The following is a 24,229-nucleotide window of genomic DNA, read 5'->3' as shown; positions in this document are numbered from 1 at the left end:
GGCAAAATGTATGCATAGAAAGTTTCAGAAGTGAGCAACGAGGTAGTAAATCTGTTTTGGTAGTGACGGTTGGGGAATATATTTTGGCAAGACGCTGCGCGATCTCTATGCCTCTTAGCAAAGGTGCGTGAGATTTATTATGTCCATCTGAACAGACATATGAGTCTTCAATTTAATAGTTCATGTGACAAATGGAAGTTCTGATAATGCAATATTCCCTCACTACCACAGTAGGCGTCAGCCTAGATTATAGTGTTTGTGGAAATTAAATCCATAGCCACCTGACTGACAGTACAGCCACTGAATTATACAACACTAATGATGTCATTTTAGTGATTGAAGTAGGCTGCAAAGATGTTGAACAGTGTTGAATTATGTCGTGATTGCCCTTGTTCTACTAATTCATATGCGATCTACAAAGATTCATTTTAGAGAAGGGGTATGCAGTATGTACTTGAGTAACAATAAATGTAATCCATTTATGCACAAAAGAACTTGTCTTAAAAGTACACAGGACGTATGGGTAGGAACAGGAGTAAGCCATTCAGTCTCTCGAGCCTTTCTACTATTTAGTGAGATCGTAGCTGATCAGTATCTCAACTCCATCAACTCGCCCTATTTTCATATCCTTGCCTAACAAAAATTCCTACCAATTTCAGTTTTGAAATTTTCAATTAGCTTTACATCAACAGCTATTTTGGAGTGGAGGAAAGGGGAATAATAGTTCATATTTCTGTTTCTTTGTGTGAGGAAGTACTTTCTGATATCACCTTGAATGAGTCCCTTCAATTTAAGGTTTAACCCCCTTTGTACTGTATGCCCCCATCATTGTTTATTTCTATCTACCCATTCAATGCAGGGAGGTTGATCAGTAAGTTTGTGGATGAAACACAAATTTGTGGTGGTAAATAGTGAGGAGGGTAGCGTTGGATTACAAGAGGATATAGTTGGGCTGGTCAGATGGGCTGATCAGTGGCAAATGGAATTCAATCTGGATAAGTGTGAGGTGATGCATTTGAGCAGGACAATCGAGGCAAGGGAATACATGATAAATAGCAGAATCCTGGGAAGCACCGAGGACCAGAGGGACCTTGGTGTGCATGTAGACCGGTGCCATAAAGTAGCAGAGCAGGTGGATACAGTGGTTAAGAAGGCATATGGTATACTTGCCTTTATTAGTTGAGGCATAGCATTTAAAAGGGCTGAGGTTATGCTGGAACTGTATAAAACTTTGGTTAGGCTGGAATCCAGAGATTTACCAGGCTACGAGCAAGGCTGCAGAGGAGATGTTGCCTGGACTGGAGAGTTTTGGCTATGAAGAGAGATTGGATAGACTCTGGGTGTTTTCCTTGGAGCAGAGGAGACTGAGGTGGGACATGATTTGAGACGTATAAAATTATTAGGGACATAGAGTAGGCAGGGAAAAAAATCACTCATCTTGATGGAGGGATGACCAGAGGGCATAGGAGCGTGGAACTCGCTGCCTGAAAGGGTGGTGAAGGCAGAGACCCTCATAACATTTTAAAGAAGTATCTAGATGTGAACTTGAGTCCCCAAGCATACAAGGCTTATGAGCCAAGTGCTGGAAAATGAGATTCGAATAGTTAGATGTTTTTTTTTCGCAGATGCGGTGGGCCGAATGTCCTTTTCTGTAGGACTCTGACGCTAACTCATTTGACTAGCTTAATATTAGAACATATAGGACCAGAAGTACCCAAACAACCTTTTGAGGTTGCTCTCTCATTCAGTAAGATTGTGGCTCTACTACCTCCATCTTCCCACACTATCCCCAAATGTCCTGATTCCTTGGAGATCAGTACATTTTTTTTGGATATTCTCTTGAATATACTCTTTGAGTGTACACAATGTTCACGAACAGAACTCCAATAACCCTTTGAGTGAAGAACATTCTCCCCATCTCAGTCCGAAATGGCTGACTGCTTTTTCCAAGACTATGGGCGCGATTCTCCCAATATGTTTCTAGGTTAATTTGTCGTGGGTTTTTCAGGGAGTTTCCTGTTGGCTCTGCCGGTGAGTAGCCCACCGCTATTCAGTGACACTTTTTTGGGCCCTGGGGAGTTTATCACCGGTTAGCCCAGACTTTGAAGTTTTTTAGCACTGGGGAGCTGACTCGAAGATCGGGCTGCCATTTTGAAAGGGTGCCCTAATCTCTAAGTGCATTGTGGGGCCCCCACACCCCCATACACATGGACACCGACCCCACACCCTGCTGTGGGATCCCTGGGGTCCCCCTCTTCATGCACCTCCAAGCCCCCTGACAGAAACCCTCAATTCCCAGACCCCCACCCATCACCCCTCCAACCTCCCAGATGCACCAATTTACCTGCTCTGCACTCTCCCACCCTTCAAACCCCCCTCATTTTTTAGCAAGGCCCCTCTCGTCCCCTGGCGCTTGGCATCACCACCCTGGCACTTGTGCACTCTTGCACTGGCACTCAGGCAGTGCTCCTGCTGGATTGGCAGTGTCATCTGGGCATATTGGTAGTGCCAGGTGGTGGTGCCAGCTAGGCAGCGCCAAGGTGCCTGCGTTCCAGGGGGAGGGCTAGGAGGCCACCCTGCGCTTACCTGACCACCCAGGGTTCTCCGATGGCCCATGAGGCCCCCGGGTGCCGTTCTGCCTGGTCCACATTTGTGTGTACCAGCACTGATCAGTGCCCTGCTGCAGCCTCCCTGGAGAGGCCGAAGAATCGAGGGAGGCCTGGCCTACTTCTGCAAGTGTCATTCGGTCCCGCCCATTTGGGGCGGAATTCTGACTCCACCGTTTCGAGGGACTTTGGAGAATCTCACTAGGCGCGCAGCCTGTTGGGAGGCTCGCTGGAAGCCTTTCCTGGCATTTTCCGACTGCGTTGTGCTCTCGCTTGAGTGCAACGTGGCTGGAGAATCACAGGATCATGGATTTACAGTGCAGAAGGAGGCCATTCGGCCCATCAAGTCTGCACTGGCCCTTGGAAAGAGCACCCCACTTGAGCCCTCCACCCAACCTGTAACCCTACCCAATCTTTTTGGACACTTGAGGGTAATTTACCATGGCCAATCCACCTAACCTGCACATCCCTCTGTGGGAGGAAACCGGAGCACCCCCGGAGGAAACCCATGCAGACACTGGGAAAATGTTTTGACTCCGCACAGACAGTGACCCAAGCCAGAATCGAACCTGGGACCCTGGAGCTGTGAAGCAACTGTGCTCACCACTGTGCTACCGTGTTGCCCGATTGTGCCCTATGACTCTTAATTCCAGAGGTTAGGGAAAAGTTTCGCAGCATTTGTTGTATCTTGTCCATCCTTTTAAAACATTTTGTCTCAATGAGATCAGCTCTCGTTATCCGTTACTACAGAGAATATAGACCATAACCTCTTTTCATTGGACAGTCCCCTTACCTAGAAATCATTCCAACAAATCTAATTACCCTTTCTTGAAAGCAAGTAATTCCTTAAAGATCTCCATTAGATCGCCCCTTAACTTTCTATATTTGCAGTACAACTAATTTGAAATCTGTCCTCAAATTAACCCTTTATCCCCAGTTTCATTCTTGTGAATCGGCATTACATCCTATTAAAGGCCAATTTATCCTGCTGGAAGAATGTTGGCCAAAACTGAACAGAGTACTTCTGTTTTGTTGTAATATATCTTCCATCCTTTTTTTTTCCAGCCCTATTTAGAAAAAGGCCAACAGTCTATTAGAATGTTTACATTTTTATTTGTATCTGCCCATTTGTATTAAGTTGTCGCTTTAGTGGAACCCTTAAATCTCACTGCTCACTCATAGTTTTCTGGCTTCTTGCCATTTAAAATATTTTTTGATCTGTCTATCTTGGGTTCCACGATGAACTAGTATGGTTCCACATTTGGCAAAACTGTAGCAGACAGATTTGCGCCGGAATGTGGTGACTAGGGGCTTTTCACAGTAACTTCATTTGGAGCCTACTTGTGACAAGCGATTTTCATTTCATTTCAATCAGTTAATCTAGCAGTGATCCATTGCAACATTCTGCTCCCACCTACACTATCTGCTCCCATCTACACTATTTGCTGTGCTACCTAACTTAGTGTCTCCAGAAAACGTATACAATGCTCTCTTCATTCATCCAAGTCATTTATAAACGTAATGAAAAGCTGCAGCCTAAGTACAGGGCTATGGGGGTACAACTAATCATATTCTGCCAGTGAGTAACTATTATCTCTCCTCCTTGTCTTTCACCCCTTAACAAATTTCATATCTAAGCCAATGTGTTACGTATAATTTTTGCGCAGTAATTTCCAATTCTCTGTTCGGTGCCTTCCAAAAGTCCATATAAATAACTTCCATAGACACCCCTAGTAGCATGTGGTGAGAGACTGGTGTTCTGATAAATCAGTCATTCATTTGACTTTGAGTGTTAGGATATTGGGACTTGGACTGTACAGGACTCTCTCTATGTTTGTGATATTTTGCTCTTTCACAGAATGTGGGCTTTGCTGGCCAGGCCAGCATTTATTTCTCATCCCTAATTGCCTTTGAGAAGGGGATGGTGAGCTGCTGCAGAGCAGGTGGTGTAGGTTCATCCACAGTGCTGTTAGGAAGGCGGTTCCAGGGTTGTAACTCAACTTAACTTAGGATGGTGCATGGCTTGGAGGGGAACTTGCAGGTGGTGGTGTTCCCATGCATCTGCTGCTCTTGTCCTTCTAGCTGGTAGAGATGGCGGGTTAGAATGGTGCTGCTGAAGGAATCATGATGAGTTGCTGCAGTGCATCATGTAAATGCTGCCATTGTGTGTCAGTGGTGGAGGGTGCGAATGTTGAGATTTGCATGTTGAATTATATGCAGTACGTTTCAAATTGACCTGAATATCATTGCGTATTTGAAATGCATTGAATACTTGTGAACTATAATGGTACAAACTACAATAAGTAATTCCATCAACAAAATGGGAGACTTGCATTTGTTTCAAATTGTACTTCTAGCCCAAATAAGTGGAACGATGCGTGCATCTGACTAAACCTTTCTTTTATGTGTTACTTTATTTCTATTAGATATGGACCACCGCAACCTTGCAATTACAAATACAGCTGAAAGCCTTAATTACATCAAAGAGGAATATAAACGAGCATTTACCTTTGTTAATAAAGGACTCTCTGCAGATGAATATGGTCAAAAAGAAGCTGCGAAGCAGTATTACAGGCAAGGAGAGAAGCATTTAATTAAAGGATTGCATATTCCATCAAATAGTCCAGAATGTACAGGCTCCCAGTGGGACACCGCACGTAAAATGCAAAATAAAATGAGCGCAACTTTAAATAATATACAAACAAGATTGTCTATTTTGGAGCTTGGAGATGACTCAATGGCATCTAGTCAACCAAACCAATCTTCTGAAACTCTGACATCTGATAACCCTAAAGCTGAGACGAGGCTATATCCTGTTGTCCCGAAATGTGAAGAGAAACCATCAACGTTATCAAAGGCTCGATCTGACCCTCTGTCTTCTGCCATGAATGTGAGCCCAACAACTAATGGAAGCTCCCCCAGGACAGCTGCTAACTTGTCATTGGATGCTCCATCTATATCGACTGAGCTGCCCCCTCTGTATACACCTGAGGCTGTGGAAGGACATATGACCATTTCCTATGGAACTGAATCAGGCGAGTTTGCTGTTGTTGGTGATGAAATCTTTGGACAAAGAACACACCCTCCGCCAATGGAATCACTTGGTGTAGATGCATATGAACTAATTTTAATTGAACAAGGAGTTCAGATGTTCTATGTAACACCTGATGGGCAAGTGAGTGCACCATCATATCCAGGCTATCTCCGCATTGTGACGTTTTCTGGTACAGAAGCTGGTGCAGCGCAAAACAGGCCACCTTCCTTTCTGCAGGTATGATTTTTGTTTAGTTAATTGCAGAAAGCATATTTATTAACTTTAAACGCCTACAGTATATCAAGTTTTTTTTTATACTTTGAAATGATTTTTGCATAATAATTGAAAGGATTGGAAGTCTTGTGCCATGAGTAGTTTGGATTTTTGGAATATTTTTAGATGATGTGTATCATGAGAAATAAATCAAAAGGCGTACTAACCAAAGTGTAACGCTCATGTACAAACTAATCTGGGATTTAAAAAACAATTATTTCATGGGATGTGAACTTTGCTCGCATCCCTAATTGCCCTTGAGAAGGGGTAGTGTTCCTCCTAAGTGAACAAACCAGCCATTTATTACCCAGTAACACATGGGAATTCCACCACATCTTTCTTTGCTTTGGAAAATAGTTGATATCAGCCATCATATTCAGTACTTTCATAACAGACCAATGGATAGGTTTTCAAGTTCAGTGGTTATATCAAGATATGTGATTGGTACTTGTCTACACACCCACGATTTGACATAACTACACCAAAAGCTAGAAATATTAATACATTAATTGGTCTAAAAGCAGTTTGCTTCAAAGAGAATTACAGTGTGAATAAAGTGGCTGTGATTTTTTGGAGTTGAGGAGGCTCGCCATTGGTTGCCAGCTGTAGTCAATGGCCATTTGCGTTGCTCGGCGGCCACACTGCTGGGGAACCCGGTGCAGGGGTTCACCTTTGGTGGGAATGGAAAATCCCATCCAGTATTTAACAGAGCCGGGATCGAACCTGGGACCTTGGTGCTGTGAGGCATTTGTTTTTTGATTAATTTTGAATGTGGTATATTAAACACCTCCTTAAACCACATAATCAGAATAAAGAAAAAATGCATCCTGGGCAATACTTTGCTTTTGTTACAATGATCTCAAAGTTATATCGTCAGCCCTTTTAAGCACAGCTATATTCCTTCCTATCTTGTAGGTTATGTTGAACCATAGACTGCTCTTCTCCACATCTTGCCAACATATACAGTTAAACCTATTCGGCCTAATTTCTGGTCAGGGTTGCCAAGTAGGCTTTTTGATGCAGTATATTGTGCATTGTTTCCAGGAGCTCCATGGATGTGAAACATTCCATCCTTGTCTCGCACCTCTCTCGTGTGTATTGCCCTCTTGTGGTTCCACTCCTGCCTGTTCCAATGTGCTCAATATATTTCTTCCCAGATATTTCCATGGGCATCTGTGATATACTGCAAGATTATTTTCTTGGAGCCCTCCCGTCCTTAACTCTTGTTTTTCAGTGAAATTATTAGTTATGAGGTCAGCTTCTAGATATATGCTTGCTTTCTTCGCTGTCATCCTCGTCTCCATAACTATCAATATCTTTTTGGCTGCCAGTATGACATTAAATAATGCATGAGTCAAACTTCCTTCAATTCAACATCACTGATTTGGAGCCCTGGCAGAACTACCATATCTTAGCCTTAGATCATCCTCCTGAATTATTGCTTGCTGGGATTAAAACAAAAAATCTTCAGCTCCCGTCTTTCGTGTTTGTAACATTGCTGGTCACGGCTTCCGGTTGCGGCCATGTAGGTTGCATGTTCGGCAGCTCCCGCCAAGATTGGACATTTGGGCCCGTTAACGGACCTTTAGCGGCACTTTGGCGGCGATCCCCGGTGGGGCAGTAAACGCTGATGAGGCTCCCCCCAGCGCTGTATGGAGTGGACCAGGAGTGCCGCAGTAAAGAAGTCTGGATCGGTGAAATGAGGGGAATGGGTGCGAAACGACAAAATGGTGGCCGGCGCAGACCAGGAGGCGTGGGCACAGTTGTCGCGGGAGCAGCAGGAGTCCTTGAGAAGCTGCTGCACAGAGCTCAAGAGGGAGATGCTGGCCCCCATGAAGGTTTCCATGGAAAGGATGGTGGAGACTCAGAAGATGCAGGCGAAGGCGATCAAAGAGGTGGAAAAAAAGGTCTCTGACAATGAGGATGAGATCTTGGGCCTGGCGGTCAGGGTGGAGGCGCACGAGGCCCTGCACAAAAGATTGGAGAAACTGGAAGACCTTGAAAATAGGTCGAGGAGGCAGAACCTACGAATCCTGGGCCTCCCCGAAGGTGCAGAGGGGTCGGCTGCGAGCGCATTTGTGACCACGATGCTGGGGTCGCTGATGGTCGCGAGGGCCTTCCTGTGGCCCCTGGAACTGGAAGGGGCGCACAAGAGTCCTGGCAAGGAGGCCGAGGGCTATGGTGATAAGATTCCACCGCTTCACAGACGAGGACCGTGTCCTGCGGTGGGCAAAGAAGGAGCGAAGCAGTAAATGGGAGAACTGTGAGATTCGAATTTACCAGGACTGGGGAGCAGATCTGGCTAAGAGGCGTGCGGGATTCAACCGGGCCAAGACTGTCCTCCACAACAAAGGGGTGAAGTTCGGGCTTTTACATCCGGCGAGGCTGTGGTTCACGTACCAAGGCCGGCACCACTACTTTGATACGCCGGACGAGGCGTGGACATTTATTAAAAATGAGAAGTTGGACTTGAACTAATGGGCAGCTGCATGTTGTTGGAATGCCCGGGTGAAGAGGTGTAACCGGGTGCTGTCCTAATGTAAGATTGGAAGCAGAGTGTAAGTTGTATGGGGGCTGGGGAGGCGGCTGGAGGGGGCTATGTTATGTTGGTTTGCCCCGTTCTCTCTTTGTTTTGCCCTCGGTGTCCTTTGCCAGCTCTCTGCTTTCACGGAGCCATGCCGCAGAAGGGGGAGATGGGCCTGTCAGTTAGGGCAGCTTGCCAGGTGGGGGGGGGGGGGGTCGTTCGTTCGGGGCAACGCCTGGAATGTGTTCATTTTCTTTTCTTTCTTTTTTTCTCCTTGTTACACGGGAAGAATGGGGTGGCTCTCTCGCTCTCTCTCTCTCTCTCTCTCTTACCCTGTGGGGGAGGGGAGGTTGGCGGCCCAAAGAAAGAGACAACAGTTGGATTGGAGGTAGAGGTGGGAGCGGCCGGGATCAGCATGGGTCAGCTGACTTACGGAAGTGCAATGGGGGAGTTAGTGTTAAGCGGGGGCTTGACATTTGGGATTGAGGGGTGGGGTGGGGGGTGGACGGGATGCTGCTTTGCTGGCTGAAGGGGAGCCAACTTTCGGGACCAGACGGAGAATCGGGACGGAGAGCCTCCGGCGGGAGGGCTTGAGTGAGTGGGGGGTGTGGGCACATGGCTGGGTGAAAAAAGGCGATGGCTAGTCGGCGGGGGGGGGGGGGAGGGGAGAAAGAGACGGGCCGGTCAAAGGGGCCCGCGTGTTCTCGCACTTGAAGGGATTAAAGGCAGACGGTGCCATGCTACAGGAGACGCAGTTAAAACTCACTGACCAAACAATTTGATAATGGAGGGGGACTTCAACACAATCTTGGACTCGGCTCTCTACTGGTCTAAGTCCAGGTCGGGGAGGAGGCCGGCAGCGGCTAGGGTCCTGAGGGGTTTCATGGACCAGATGGGGGGATCCGTGGAGATTCGCTCGGCCAAGGGCGAAGGAGTTCTCTTTCATCTCCCACGTGCATAAAGTGTACTCTCGGATTGATTTTTTTCGTGTTGAGCAGGGTGCTAATCCCAGGGGTTGAGGTGCTAATCTCGGGGGTTGAGGGGGTAGAGTACTCGGCCATTGCAGTCTCGGACCATGCTCCGCACTGGGCGGACTTGAGACTGGGGGCGGAGAGGGGACAGCGCCCTCTGGAGATTGGACGTGGGACTGTTGGCGGATGAGTAGGTCTGTGGGTGGATTAGGAGAGGCATCCAAAACTATGTGACAACAAACGATACGGGAGAGGTAACCGTGACTATGGTCTGGGAGGCTTGAAGGCAGTTATTAGAGGGGAGTTAATCTCTATCAGGTCCCACAGAGAGAAGAAGGATCGGGCGGAGAGGGAGAGGTTAGTGGGAGAGATACTCTGGGTAGACGGGAGGTACGCGGAGACCCCCGAGGAGGGACTGCTAAAGGAGCGCCGGAGTTTGCAGGCGGAGTTTGACCTGCTTACCACAGGGAAAGCAGAGGCACAGCTGAGGAAGGTGAAAGGGGCAATATATGAGTATGGGGAGAAAGCGAGTAGGATGCTGGCGCACCAACTTCGATGGAGGGAGGCGGCCAGGGAAATTGGGGGAGTTAGGGATAAGGGGGGTAACATGGTCCTGAGCCCGGAAGAGATCAATGAAGTCTTCAAGGAGTTCTACTGCAAGCTGTATGAGTCTGAGCCCCCGGAGGGGAGGGAAGGGATGAAGCAATTTATGGACCAATTGAAGTTCCCAAGGGTGGACGAGGAGCTGGTGGAGGGATTGGGGACTCCGATTGAGTTGGAGGAGATAGATAAGGGCTTGGAGAATATGCAGTCGGGCAAGGCCCCAGGACCGGACGGTTACCCTGTAGAATTCTACAAGAAATTCTCTGGGCTGCTGAGCCCACTCCTGCTAAGAACTTTTAACGAGGCCAAGGAGAGGGATCCCCCCCCCCCCCCCCTCGATGTTGCAGGCTTCGATCTCGCGCATCCTTAAGCGGGACAAGGATCCGTTGCAGTGTAGATCCTACAGGCTGATATTGCTGCTAAATGTAGATGCCAAACTGCTGGCTAAGATCTTGGCCACCAGAATAGAGGACTGTGTCCCGGGGGTGATTGACGAGGATCAGACCGGGTGCGTCAAGGGCAGGCAATTGAACATGAACGTGCAGAGGCTCCTAAACATTATTATGATGCCCTCAGAAGGAGGGGACGCAGAAGTAGTGGCTGCAATGGATGCGGAGCAAGCCTTTGATCGGGTGGAGTGGGAGTACCTGTGGGAAGCGTTATGTAGATTTGGATTTGGTGAGGAATACATGGGGTGGGTCAAACTATTGTACCAGGCCCTCGTAGCAAGTGTGTCCACGAACTGAGGTTGGAGTATTTCCGGCTGCACCGAGGGTTGAGGCAGGGGTGCCCCCTGTCCCCTCTGCTATTTGCCCTGGCAATTGAGCCGTTGGCCATTGCGTTGAGGACGTTGCTTTGTTTTTAGTCCGATTAGGAAATCTCCCATTCGTGGCAGAGCCTCTAACTATTTTCCCTGCATATTGCAGTTGCTTTCCTAAATGCCTTGCTACATCTCTCTCTCTATCTTCAAAGCCTACTTCTCTAGCCATGTGTTTGGTCATTTCCCTTTGCTCCCCACACTCCCTTCTCTTTCCTAACTCTTTGTGTAACACTGTGAGGCAATTTGCCACCTGAAAGTTGCACGACAAATTAATTTTTCCTATGGTACAAATGCATCTTATTGAATGTCTTAATACTTAGTCGTGGCTTAGTAGCAGTACTAATGTTGTGGATTCGAGTCCCACTCCAGATTCTTAAGTATATAATCTAGACTGAAGGGTGCCGCACTGTCAAACGTATATCTTTCAGATGAAACATTAAATTGGGGACCATTTGTCATCTTGGGTGGATGTATAAGATTCCATGGTGTTATTTGAAGCAGAGCAGGGTAATTCTTCCTGTGTCTTTCCCCAAATTTGTCCCTTGACCAATGCTGGAAAACAGATGATCTGGCCATTTTGTTGCTGTTTGAGAGCTTGCCATGCACAAACTAGATGCGGTGTTTTCCTACATGCCAACAAAGACTACACTTCAAAAGTACTTAATTGGCTGTAAAGATCTTTGGGATGTCCTTGAGTCATGAAAAGAATTCATTTGATACAGGTTTTATAGAAAGTCGGCATTAGAGCTTGACTGGCTGATGTAATTAATCTGGTATAATTGTCTTTCATGTACAGACTGTGATCCAAGGACAAATTGAGGGGATATTGGAATTATTATGATGTTATCATTCGAGGGCCAGTTGTGGATAGACATAAAAGTTACACAATTTTCACCTTTTTCTGTATTGTATTCATTGTCTAGGTTTGTGATTGGCTGTACCCGCTTATACCTAGCCAGTCTCCTGTGCTGCAGTGTAACAATGGAGTCTACATGTTTCCTGATGTAATGTCTCAAGATCCTGGTGTCTATGTTGGAGTAGTGCTATCATCTGAGCTGCCAGCATCTGACAGAGAGCACTTTGAAGACCTGCTGAAACAAATGACTTATTTAAAGGTCCAGGTAACTTTCAGGGATTCAAAGAATTGACTGAACTGCAGTGGAAATGCAATGTAAATTTTCAAGCACTTGACTAAATTACAGTGAATTTTCAGTTAATTTCTAAACAAGATGGCCAGAGTTTGGAGAATGCTTCCAATTGTCATTTGCTCATATATGTCATAACCAGTTTAAAACTGCCATTTGATTGTGGGGGAAAGAGGTGGGAAGATGATGTTTTGTTATTACTGAGCAAATAAAATAGGTAAAGAATATCATATGTATAAACTGACTTATGTAGACTTGCTACTGAATTGATCAAATATATAAAAAGGACTCTACAGTAATTCATTGGTTAGGATACAAAGAAACTTGGCCATATAGACTAGAGAAGAAAATGTTTCCATTCCTGATTGTTATCCAGTAACCTATGTAAAATTGACTTCAATATGAGGTGAGTACAGGACCAGATTTGACCATGATGTTGCTTTATTACTTGGCAACACTTGGGCATGTGAATGGCTATTTGAATTGGGTATCAGCTGATGCTTGGTCTTTTCTGAAGACTCAATATTTTTAAAAGGGCAGAGCAGAATTTGAGGGGAAATTATTTGTTGGTTTCACAAATAGATCATTCATTTTTGGCTCCAATATTAGTTTGGAAGTGAGTACAGGGGAGAAATTCCTTTTCTTTTTTGGGGGGTGGAGTAGTAATACATATCACACAAAAGGAAGACTTACCATAATTAAGTTAGTACACTCTTCTAAACACAAACTAGGAAAATAATGATTAATTTCATCCACTCTTTGGTCTCCTTCAAAAAACATATTTTATTGTAAGAAATAATGGAATACATAAGAGATTATACAAGAATCATGATGATGTATTTGCAGAGCACAGGCAAATTTGAAGACTTGAGAAGAATTCTTAAAAAGGTATGGAAATATAATGTGAAGCCTGAAAAGTTTAGTACATGTAATATTTTTGCAAGCTTACTGTTTTTATGAATGAGCTGTCCAGCTGTCTCATTTATGGTAATTTTTCTAGTCTATCCCTTCTAGTAAATTCATTGGTGATTTATGTGAACAGTACAAAATTATTAACCAATTAAATTAGTATGCAGTTTATCCTGTAATATGTAGTATGCAGTTTATTCTGTAATATGGTGGCAATAAACAAAGGAGATGGTTGAACTTTATAGCTATTATTTACATAATAGCTCAAAGAATCCTTTGTTAAAATAATGTGTGGATGTGATTATTGCTTTATGATATGTAGGTCAGGTTAGCAACAGACACACATGCTGAAATGAAATAGAAGGGTTTCATTTGAAGCAAGATAATAGAAAGTGGGGGAAAATGTGAAAGGAGAGAAGTCCTAGATTATCAAGCAGGTGATAGAGAGAATGGGGATTCTGTGTAATAAGAATCGAAAGAAAATGCTGGAAAATCTCAGCCGGTCTGGCAGCATCTATAGGGAGAGAAGAGCTAACGTTTCGAGTCCGATGACTCTTTGTCAAAGCGTAATAAGAATCCCCGGAGCAGGCTCCTTTAGTTTTTACTGGGGATGCATAGAGATCATACTCTGGTAAGTTTGATCGAAATCTAGACTGGACAAGTTCTATTTATTCAGGAGTGTGTTGTTCACAATTGGATGTGTAAATAATTTACATTGTAATGCATCAATGTAAGGACATCAATCGATGATGCATTTCAAAGTCAAAAGAGGTTTCAACTTCAGAAAGGAGAAGAATAAAATGAACATGTAAGTGTGTGCACACGTGTTTTATTTTCTTTAATTGCAATGGTTTTATCAAGTCCAGATCATGGAGTGATGTTAACGTTCCTGGTCTATCATACCATTAGGTACAGCATTGTGGGTGATCTCTCCTGAATTCCGACTGCTTTTCCAACTGTGTAAGTTTTTTTTACACAGCGGGTGCCTGGAACTCCCTGCAGGAAGAGGTGGTGGAAGCAGGGACGATAGTGACGTTTAAGGGGCATCTTGACAAATACATGAATAGGATGGGAATAGAGGGATACGGACCCCGGAAGTGTGGAATATTTTAGTTTAGATGGGCAGCATGGAGGGTCGAAGGGCCTGTTCCTTACTGGTACTTTTCTTTGTTCTTTGTTCTTTTGCTTCAGGGTTCCACAGATACTTTACAATGCACCCAATTTTGAAATGCAGACTGATAGCTCCGATTTTTGCAATAACCATACACACTGTAGTCCCCAAGTCTACAACGTTATGTCATAAGTCTGAAATGATAAAATACTGTTGGGGTGACTGGTTGAAGCAATTACCTTAAAGACTGAGCATCTCACTACCTGTAAAAAATATGGATTATTTTGTCACAAATCAAAAACAGTTTTAACAATCTAACTCTCCCAAGGACTTTAATATCAATAAAATAGAAAGGTTGATGACAAAGGGGTAAGATTCTTGTGGCTTCCAGGTGTATTTAATTCCTAGTTCATTGAAATCTCTGATCTATGCTTTCTTAGAGGACTGTATAATCCTGAAAGAAAACTAAGGATTGGAATAGCAGTTTTTAAAAGTGAATGCTAGCAAACAGTTTATCTTATGCTATGAAAATAGTTGTATTGTATTAATTATTTATTTCTTAGGATCCAGAAGCTTCTGCTGGTGAAATTAATTTGAGCCAGACTGTTCCGATTGACCATGAACGACAACCTAGTACCCAAGAGAATATTCTACCAGAGTGGAGTGACAAAATGGCCCGTGGAATTCTAACGGGTGAGTCGTTGATGTACATAAGTGAGAGAAAGTTTAGAAAACATTAATTTCACTATCAGGAATGTGCATATATACAAGAAGATCTCCGGCAGAATTACTTCAGGACCTGGAATGTGATTTCTGATTTAACCCATCAGTATGAGACTGATGAAACTATTAGATCGTACTGTTATCTTCGTTAAAGTTGTAATATTAACATATTTTGTAAAATTTAAGATGTTGATCATCAATGGCCATAACCTCAATTTTAATTCTAAAATGTTATTTTTATTTTCTGCCTTAATGAAATTGCTGTGTTCGCTAGATTACTACGTCACAGACTTTCCCATATTGTCCACTATGGTGATCAGCATGAACAGGTTGTTGTTTGTCATGATCTTGACCTAGCTATTTAAGTTGAATGATTCCAACCACTGTCTGATTTCAACATCAAAGCAAATTGCCTTTTAAATGGCCCTCAGTGACATTAAAAAAACTTGCCTAAAATAATATTCTTAGCGCACAATTCTTATCAGCGTGCACTTATTTAGCACATAATATTGGTGGGAGAAATAGCTCAAATTTTATTTTTGACTTTTTCTGTTCCTCGTGCCTCAGTTTCATGCATCTTATCTGGCTATCATTTGGTACAGTTTGTCAAAGTACGCACGTATTATTCAACCGGAGAGATGTGAAAAATACTGTCCTTTTAATTTGTATCTTCTCTCGTATGCAGAACTTGTTGATAGGATCTTTTTCTACCTTCTGGGTTAAATGTGTAAAGAAATTTGTTTTTGGATTTATCATGGTTTGTGAAGACCCACAGGCACCCAATGCAGATTTGTCTGGAAGATGTCAAACCTTGTTCTGCATGTAAATGGAGTGTATTTATTTATTTTTTAATAAACATTTTGTTGAGGTACTTTTGGTATAGTAACAACAACAAAATAAACAATATACATGAAACCATAAACATAGTGCAAAAGCCATTTACCTCTCGTACAGGTCCCACCCTTATTGATCCCCTACTCTAATCTAAACTACTCTCCCTCCCCTCCCCGCCCGTCTGCCGATGATTAATTTCCCGCAAAGAAGTTGACGAACGTTTGGCACCTCCGGGTAAACCCTAACAGTGACTCTCTCGAGGCGAACTTGATTTTCTCCAAACAGAGAAAGCTAGCCGTGTCCGATAGCCAGGTGTCATGCGGGAGTACCTTGAAGAAATGGGTGTTTACTACTGCAGTGATGTCAGAGAGTTGGTGGAGCTGGGCTGTCTGTCAGCTTTTAACTTTCGTTTTAGGCTGTTTGCTGCAGGTTGTGTTTTAGTTTCGTTTTCAGTGTTGCAGCTGAAGCCAGACCAAGCAGGTGTACTGCTGTTCTCTCTGCCATCAACAGACTATCTCTGGATCATTTCGTGAATTCAGAACTATAAATATTCTCAGTAGTGAAGTTAAGCCTGATGTCTTTCTGTTTTGAAGGTTTTGTGAGTCTTATGGATGTTAAAAGGACAGCTTAATCATTACTTAGTGTTGTATTCTTTGGGGGTTGTATTTGAATTGATGGTTGCTAAGATGTTGAGGTATGAGGCACTTGCTCCCTGTGTGGATGGCGAACAGGGTTGCAGGAAGGATGAGTCAACTGACCAAGGCACCATGGTTCAGCAGGCCATTCAAGGCGAGGGAGTAAATAGGCAAGTTGTAGTTGTAGGGGATTCTATTATCAGGGGGATAGACAGTATCCTTTGTGAGCAGGATAAAGAGTCCCGCATGGTATGTTGCCTGCCCGGTGCTAGGGTGCGGGACATCTCTGACCGGCTTGAAAGGATACTCAGAGAGAGGGGGAGGATCCAGTTGTTGTGGTCCATGTCGGTACCAACAACATAGGCAAGTCTAGGAAAAAGGACCTGTTTAGAGATTATAAAGAGCTAGGATTCAAATTTAAAAAAAACAGGTCCTCAAGGGTCATAATCTCCGGATTACTGCCCGAGCCACATGCAAATTGGCATAGGGAGGCAAGAATAAGGGAAGTTAACACGTGGCTGAAAGAATGGTGTGGGAATGAGGGGTTCCTTTTCATGGGACACTGGCATCAGTTTTGGGACAGGGGGGGACCTATACCGTTGGGATGGTCTCCACCTGAACCAAGCTGGGACCAGTGTTCTGGCGAAAAGAGTAAATAGGGTGGTCAATAGGACTTTAAACTAAAGATTGGGGGGGGAAGGGAAAGTCAGGGAACCAAGAGGTGAAGTAATCAGCGGGGAGCGTAGCTGCTTAGGAATAAAAAAAAAACACGAACAGACAAAACTCAAGAGTGGTTACGATTGTCCCCATCCCACAAAATATGACACAGTGTATGGAAAGGCTCAGTAAACCAAGGTCCACCACACTAAGAAAACAAAAAGGGACTGTCAACAGAGAATTAAAGGTGCTATATTTAAATGCGTGCAGTATACGGAACAAGGTAGATGAGCTTGTGGCCCAGATTGTGACTGGCAGGTATGATGTGGTAGGCATCACCGAGACATGGTTGCAGGGGGTTCAGGACTGGCATTTAAACATCCAGGGATTCACAACCTATTGAAAAGACAGAGAAGTGGGCAGAGGGGGCGGGGTTGCCTTGTTAATTAGGAATGAAATTAAATCAATAGCACTAAACGACATAATGGTCGGATGATGTGGAGTCTGTGTGGGTAGAGTTGAGGAACCACAAAGGCAAAAAAAACATAATGGGAGTTATGTACTGGCCTCCTAACAGTGGTCAGGACCAGGGGCACAAAATGCACCACGAAATAGAAAGTGCATGTCAGAAAGGCAAGGTCACAGTGATCATGGGGGACTTTAATATGCAGGTGGACTGGGTAAATAATACTGCCAGTGGACCCAAGGAACGGGAATTCATTGAATGTTTACAGGAGGGCTTTTTGGAACAGCTTGTGATGGAGTTCACGAGGGGACAGGCCATTCTGGACTTAATGTTATGTAATGAGCCAGACTTGATTAAAGATCTTAAAGTAAGGGAGTACTTAGGAGGCAGTGATCATAATATGGTCGAATTCATTCTCCAATTTGAAAGAAAGAAGGTAGAATCAGATGTAAAGGTGTTACAGTTAAATAAAGGTAACTACAGGGGCATGAGGGAGGAACTGACGAAAATCGACTGGGAGCAGAGCCTAGTGGGAAAGACAGTAGAACAGCAATGGCAGGAGTTTCTGGGAGTAATTGAGGACACAGTACAGAGGTTCGTCCCAAAGAAAAGAAAGGTTATCAGAGGGGGGATTAGGCAGCCATGGCTGACAAAGGAAGTTAGGGAATGCATCAAAGCAAAAGAGAAAGCCTATAATGTGGCAAAGAGTAGTGGGATGTCAGAAGATTGGGAAGGCTACAAAAACAAACAGAGGATAACAAAGAGAGAAATAAGGAAAGAGAGGATGAATTATGAAGGTAGGCTAGCCAGTAACATTAGGAATGATAGTAAAAGTTTCTTTAAATACATTAAAAACAAACGGGAGGCAAAAGTTGACATTGGGCCGCTCCAAAATGACGCTGGTAATTTTGTGATGGGAGACAAGGAAATAGCTGAGGAACTAAATAAGTACTTTGCGTCAGTCTTCACAGTAGAAGACATGAGTAATATCCCAACAATTCCGGAGAGTCAGGGGGCAGAGTTGAATATGGTAGCCATCACAAAGGAGAAAGTGCTAGAGAAACTAAGAGGTCTAAAAATTGATAAATCTCTGGGCCCAGATGGGCTACATCCTAGAGTTCTAAAGGAGATAGCTGAAGAAATAGTGGAGGCGTTGGTTATGATCTTTCAAAAGTCACTGGAGTCAGGGAAAGTCCCAGAGGAGGTGGGAGGCTGCAGAAAGATTTAGACAGTTTAGGAGAGTGGTCCAAGAAATGGCTGATGAAATTCAACGTGGGCAAGTGCGAGGTCTTGCACTTTGGAAAAAAGAATAGAGGCATTACTATTTTCTAAACGGTGACAAAATTCATAATGCTGAAGTGCAAAGGGACTTGGGAGTCCTCGTCCAGGATTCTCTAAAGGTAAACTTGCAGGTCGAGTCCGTAACTAAGAAAGCAAATGCAATGTTGTCATTCATCTCAAGAGGCTTGGAATATAAAAGCAGGGATGTACTTCTGAAGCTTTATAAAGCATTAGTTAGGCCCCATTTAGAATACTGTGAGCAATTTTGGGCCCCACACCTCAGGAAGGACATACTGGGGCAGCACGGTAGCATTGTGGATAGCACAATTGCTTCACAGCTCCAGGGTCCCTGGTTCGATTCCGGCTTGGGTCACTGTCTGTGCGGAGTCTGCACATCCTCCCAGTGTGTGCGTGGGTTTCCTCCGGGTGCTCCGGTTTCCTCCCACAGTCCAAAGATGTGCAGGTTAGGTGGATTGGCCATGCTAAATTGCCCTTAGTGTCCAAAATTGCCCTTAGTGTTGGGTGAGGTTACTGGGTTATGGGAATAGGGGGAGGTGCTGACCTTGGGTAGGGTGCTCTTTCCAAGAGCCGGTGCAGACTCGATGGGCTGAATGGCCTCCTGCACTGTAAATTCTATGATACTGGCACTGGAGCGGGTCCAGCGGAGATTCACACGGATGATCCCAGGAATGGTAGGCCTAACATACGATGAACGTCTGAGGATCCTGGGATTATATTCATTGGAGTTTAGGAGGTTGAGGGGAGATCTAATAGAAACTTACAAGATAATGAATGGCTTAGATAGGGTGGATGTAGGGAAGTTGTTTCCATTAGCAGGGGAGACTAGGACCCTGGGGCACAGCCTTAGAATAAAAGAGAGTCACTTTAGAACAGAGATGAGGAGAAATTTCTTCAGCTAGAGAGTGGTGGGTCTGTGGAATTCATTGCCACAGAGGGCGGTGGAGGCCGGGATGTTGAGTGTCTTGAAGACAGAAGTTGATAAATTCTTGATTTCTCGAGGAATTAAGGGCTATGGAGAGAGAGCGGGTAAATGGAGTTGAAATCAGCCATGATTGAATGGTGGAGTGGACTCGATGGGCCGAATGGCCTTCTGCTCCTATGTCTTATGGTCTTATGTTCACTAGGTTTCAAAAAGGTTAACTTGAGTTCATAGAATAAACATTGTTTTGCTTTAAAAATTACTTTTCCATTTCTGCTTTACCACACCTGTGGAGTTGGCTGTGTGCTCCCCATACCACAGTCTATTAAACGTTGTGGGTCAGGTGAACTCCATGATACACTTTGGGGTTCTCTAAACCCTGGCCCATAACACAGGTCTCCGACTTTGGGGGTTTTGAGTCCCTCCATGCTAATAGTATCTGTCTCCGGGCTACCAGGGAAGCAAAGGCCAGAACGTCTGTCTCTTTCTCCTCCTGGATTCCTGGATCTTCTGATACCCAGAAAATCGCCACCTCTGGTATCTGCGCCACCCTTGTTTTTAACACCGTGGACATGACGTCCGCAAACCCCTGCCCAAATCTCCTACGTTTTGGACATGTTCAAAACCTGTGGACATGGTTCGCCGGTCCTCCCGCCCATTTTGCGCACCTGTCCTCCACCCCAAAGAATCTGCTCACGGGCCACTGTCATGTGAGCCCGGTGAACAACCTTAAATTGTATCAGGCTGAGTCTGGCACATGTTGCGGACGTGTTGACTCTACTCCACGCATCTGCCCATAGACCATCCTCTATCTCACCTCCCAGCTCCTCCTCCCACTTGCGCTTCAGCTACTCGGGCTGCGTCTCCTCCGACCCCATAAGCACCTTATAAATGTCCGAGATGCTCCCTTCTCCTACCCACCCTCTGGAAACTATCCTGTCCTGAATCCCCCTTAGCAGTAGGAGCGGGAAGGTTGACACCTGTTTACGAAGGAAGTCCCACACCTGCAGATACCTGAATTAGTTTCCCCATGTCAACCCAAACTTTTCCTCCAATGCCCTCATACTCTGAAAGCTCCCCTCTATGAACATATTCTCTCAATCCCCACTCTCCGTCATAATCGGAACCCCCCCCCCCCCAGTCCATGCTCCCCGGAGCAAACCGGTGATTATCACAGATTGGGGCTCAGACCGCCTCCCACATGCCGCCTCCACTGGCCCCAAACTCTCAGGGCCGGCCCCACCACTGGACTGGTGGAGTACTGTGCCGCCAGGAACGGCAGAGGTGCAGTTACCAATGCCCCTAAACTGGTGTCCTCACATAAAACTGCCTCCATTCGCACCCATGCCAACCCCTCCCACACCACCCACTTCCTGATCATGGCTATATTAGCCGCCCAGTAATAGTTGCTAAAATTTGGCAGTGCCAGCCTGCCCTCTCCCCGACTCCGCTCGAGCATTGCCTTCCTTACTCGCGCGGTCTTGCCCGCTCAGACGAAGCCCGTGATCACTCTGTTGACCCGATTTATTTATAAAAAAAAAAAAAAAAAGGACCGCGGCATAAAGATGGGGAGACACTGAAACACGAACAGGAATCTCGGAAGGACCGTCATCTTCACCGTTTGCACCCTCCCAGCCAGAGACAACAGAAGCGTGTCCCATCTCCGAAAATTGTCCTTCATTTGGTCCACCAGCCGGGCCAGATTCAATTTATGCAGCCAGTCCCATTCCCGTGCCACCTGGATGCCTAGGTACCTAAAGCTTCCTTCTACTAACTTAAACGGCAGCTCTCCCAGTCGCCTCTCTTGTCCCCTCGCCTGGACCACAAACATCTCACTCTTTGCCATATTAAGCTTATGTCCGGAAAACCGGCCAAATTCCCCTCTAGTCCTCATGATTTCTTCCATCCCCTCTATTGGGTCCGAAATATACAGAAGCAGGTCATCCGCATAGAGCGAAACCCTGTGCTCCACTCCGCCCCTGGACCAGCCCCTTGAAGCTCTCAAAGCAATTGCCAACGGCTCTATGGCTAACGCGAACAACAGTGGCGAGAGGGGGCATCCCTGTCTCGTCCCCCGATGCAGCCTAAAATAGTCCGATGTTGTCCTATTCGTCCGTACATTCGCCACAGGAGCCTGATACAGCAACCTGACCCAGTCAATAAAGCATTGCCCAAAGCCGAACCGTCCCAGTACCTCTCACAGATATTCCCATTCTACTCGATCAAAGGCCTTCTCTGCGCCCATTGCGACCACTGCCTCCACCTCCATACCTTCTGGGGGCATCATGGTCACATTTAACAACTTTCTTACATTGGCCACCAACTGCATTCCCTTAACAAACCCCGTCTGGTCCTCCCCAATCACGTCCGGAACACAATCCTCTATCCTGGAGGACAAGATTTTGACCAGCAACTTGGCATCCACATTCAAAAGGGAGATCGGCCTGTAGGACCCACACAGCTCCGGGTTCTTGTCCCGCTTAAGAATCAGCGAAATCATTGCCTGTGACATCGTCGGGGGCAACACCCCTCTTTCCCTTGCCTCATTGAACATCCTCAACAACACCAGCCCCAATATCCCCGAGAACGTTTTATAAAACTCCACTGGGTACCCATCCGGACCCGGGGCCTTACCCATCTGCATGGCCTTCAAGCCCTCCACTATCTCTTCCAGCCCGATTGGGGCCCCCAACCCTTCTATCAGCTCCCTGCCCACCTTTGGGAAATTCAGCCCCTCCAAGAAGTGCCTCATCCCCTCCGGCTCTGTAGGGGGTTCCGACCTGTACAGCCTGCTGTAGAAATCCCTAAACGCCTTATTCACCCCTACTGAATCACCAACCAGGTTCCCATCTCCGTCCTTTACTTTCCCTATCTCCCGAGCTGCCTCCCTCTTCCTAAGCTGCTGTGCAAGCATTCTGCTGGCCTTCTCTCCATGTTCATAGATCGCCCCCCCTCGCCTTTCTCAGCTGCTCCATCGCCCTCCCTGTGGTCAGCAAGCTAAACTCCGCCTGTAACCTCCGCCGTTCCCTTAAAAGCCCTGTCTCTGGGGTCTCCGCATACCTCCTATCAATCTGTAGTATATCCTTTTCCAGTCGGTACGTCTCTGCCCTGTCCACCTTCTCCCTGTGGGCCCCCACCCCCCCTGACCACTGCCTTCAGTGCTTCCCACACTACCGCTGCTGAAATTTCCCCCATGTCATTGACCTGCAGGTAGTTCTGAATACATTTCCTCAGTTGCTCGCACACCCCTTCATCTGCCAAAAGTCCCACATCCAACCTCCAGTGCGGGTGCTGGTTACTGTCTTTACTAACCTGCAGGTCAACCCAGTGCGGAGCATGGTCTGAGATTGTAATCGCAGAGTACCCCATGTCCACCACCCCAGCCAGCAAGGCCCTGCTCAAAATATAGAAATCAATCCGGAAATATACTTTATGCACGTGTGAGTAGAAGGAGAACTCCTTCACCCTCGGCTGCCCAAATCTCCATGGATTCAACCCCCCCCCCCCCCATCAGCTCCATGGACCCTCTTGGTTCCTTTGCCATTGCTGGCACCCTGCCCGTTTTCAAACTTGACCGGTCCAAGCCAGTGTCCATAACTCTGTTGAAGTCCCCTCCCATGACCAACCTGTGCGAGTCCAGGTCCAGTATCTTCCCCAGCATCCTCTTTATAAACTCCACATCATCCCAATTTGGCGCATACACATTTACTAATACCACCTGCACCCCCTCTAGCTTCCCACTGACCATAATGTACAGGCCTCCCACGTCCGAGACTATTCTACCCGCCTCAAACACCACCCGCTTGTTGATCAGGATCGCGACCCCTCTAGTCTTTGAATCTAGTCCCGAGTGAAAGACCTGACTGACCTAGCCTTTCCTCAGTCTAACCTGGTACATTACTTGCAACTCCTGCAACATTACCACTTCCGCCTTCAATCCCCTAAGAGGCGTGAACACACGTGCCCTTTTGACCGGCCCATTTAACCCTCGAACATTCCAGGTGATCAGCCTAGTTGGGGGGCTCATCCCGCCCCCCACCCTCCGCCGATCAGCCATCCCCTTTTTTAGGCCCGCCTCCAGCCCATGCTCCGCACGTCCATCCCCAGTCAGCCCCCGCCCCCAACCTCCTCACTGTCCCTCAGCCCAAGTCCCTCCCTCGTCAGCAGAACATTCACCCCTGCTCTCTCTTTTCTCCCCCCCCCCCCCTTAGTAACAACACCCTGTAGCCCAACCCCTTTACTAAACCAAACATATGCACACCCCCCCCTTAGCACTTCCGAGAGCTGGGCCCAGCTGGCTTGGTGGCCCCCATCCCCGGCGCCAGATAGTCTCCCACCTATCGTTCACTCCCCCCCCCCCCCCCCCCCCCCCGGCTCATACAACAAACTCCAACATCAAACAATTGCCCAACAGAAAAACATCAAGATCAAAACAAGCACACCTCCATCTCCCAACAGTGCAAATGAAAACCTTAACTCACTCAGCTCTACCGCTGGTTCCAAATAAATGCAAACGGCATCACAAGCATCTTCCATGAAACGAGAAACTTTTTACAAAACCAGAGAAACAAAAAAGAAAAAACAAACATGAACGTTGCAGCCAAGTTCAAAAGTTCTCACTCCATCACCAGCCCTTTTTCGCAAAATCCAACACGTCTTCAGGCAACTCGAAGTAGAAGTGCTGATCCTCGTACGCG

The 24,229-nt window shown here is 46.1% G+C and overlaps 1 protein-coding gene across 6 annotated transcripts in view; it reads left to right on the top strand.

Moving 5' to 3' along the window:
• Nucleotides 1-24,229, top strand: part of sparta (spartin a) — a 57,254-nt gene that overhangs the window by 10,207 nt on the left and 22,818 nt on the right. For 5 of the 6 annotated variants that reach the window (XM_072477031.1, XM_072477028.1, XM_072477027.1 and 2 more), the window contains exons 2-5: nucleotides 5,033-5,877; nucleotides 11,755-11,952; nucleotides 12,823-12,864; nucleotides 14,560-14,689. In XM_072477031.1, the coding sequence (XP_072333132.1) occupies nucleotides 5,035-5,877; nucleotides 11,755-11,952; nucleotides 12,823-12,864; nucleotides 14,560-14,689 (1,213 nt within the window). In that variant the 5' untranslated portion in view covers nucleotides 5,033-5,034. The remainder of the gene's footprint in view (nucleotides 1-5,032; nucleotides 5,878-11,754; nucleotides 11,953-12,822; nucleotides 12,865-14,559; nucleotides 14,690-24,229) is intronic. The other variant, XM_072477030.1, reaches the window with a different exon arrangement.

The sequence above is a fragment of the Scyliorhinus torazame genome, chromosome 15 (assembly GCF_047496885.1).
Source record: "Scyliorhinus torazame isolate Kashiwa2021f chromosome 15, sScyTor2.1, whole genome shotgun sequence".
NCBI lineage: Eukaryota > Metazoa > Chordata > Chondrichthyes > Carcharhiniformes > Scyliorhinidae > Scyliorhinus > Scyliorhinus torazame.
This window is presented reverse-complemented; position numbering and strand designations above follow the sequence as displayed.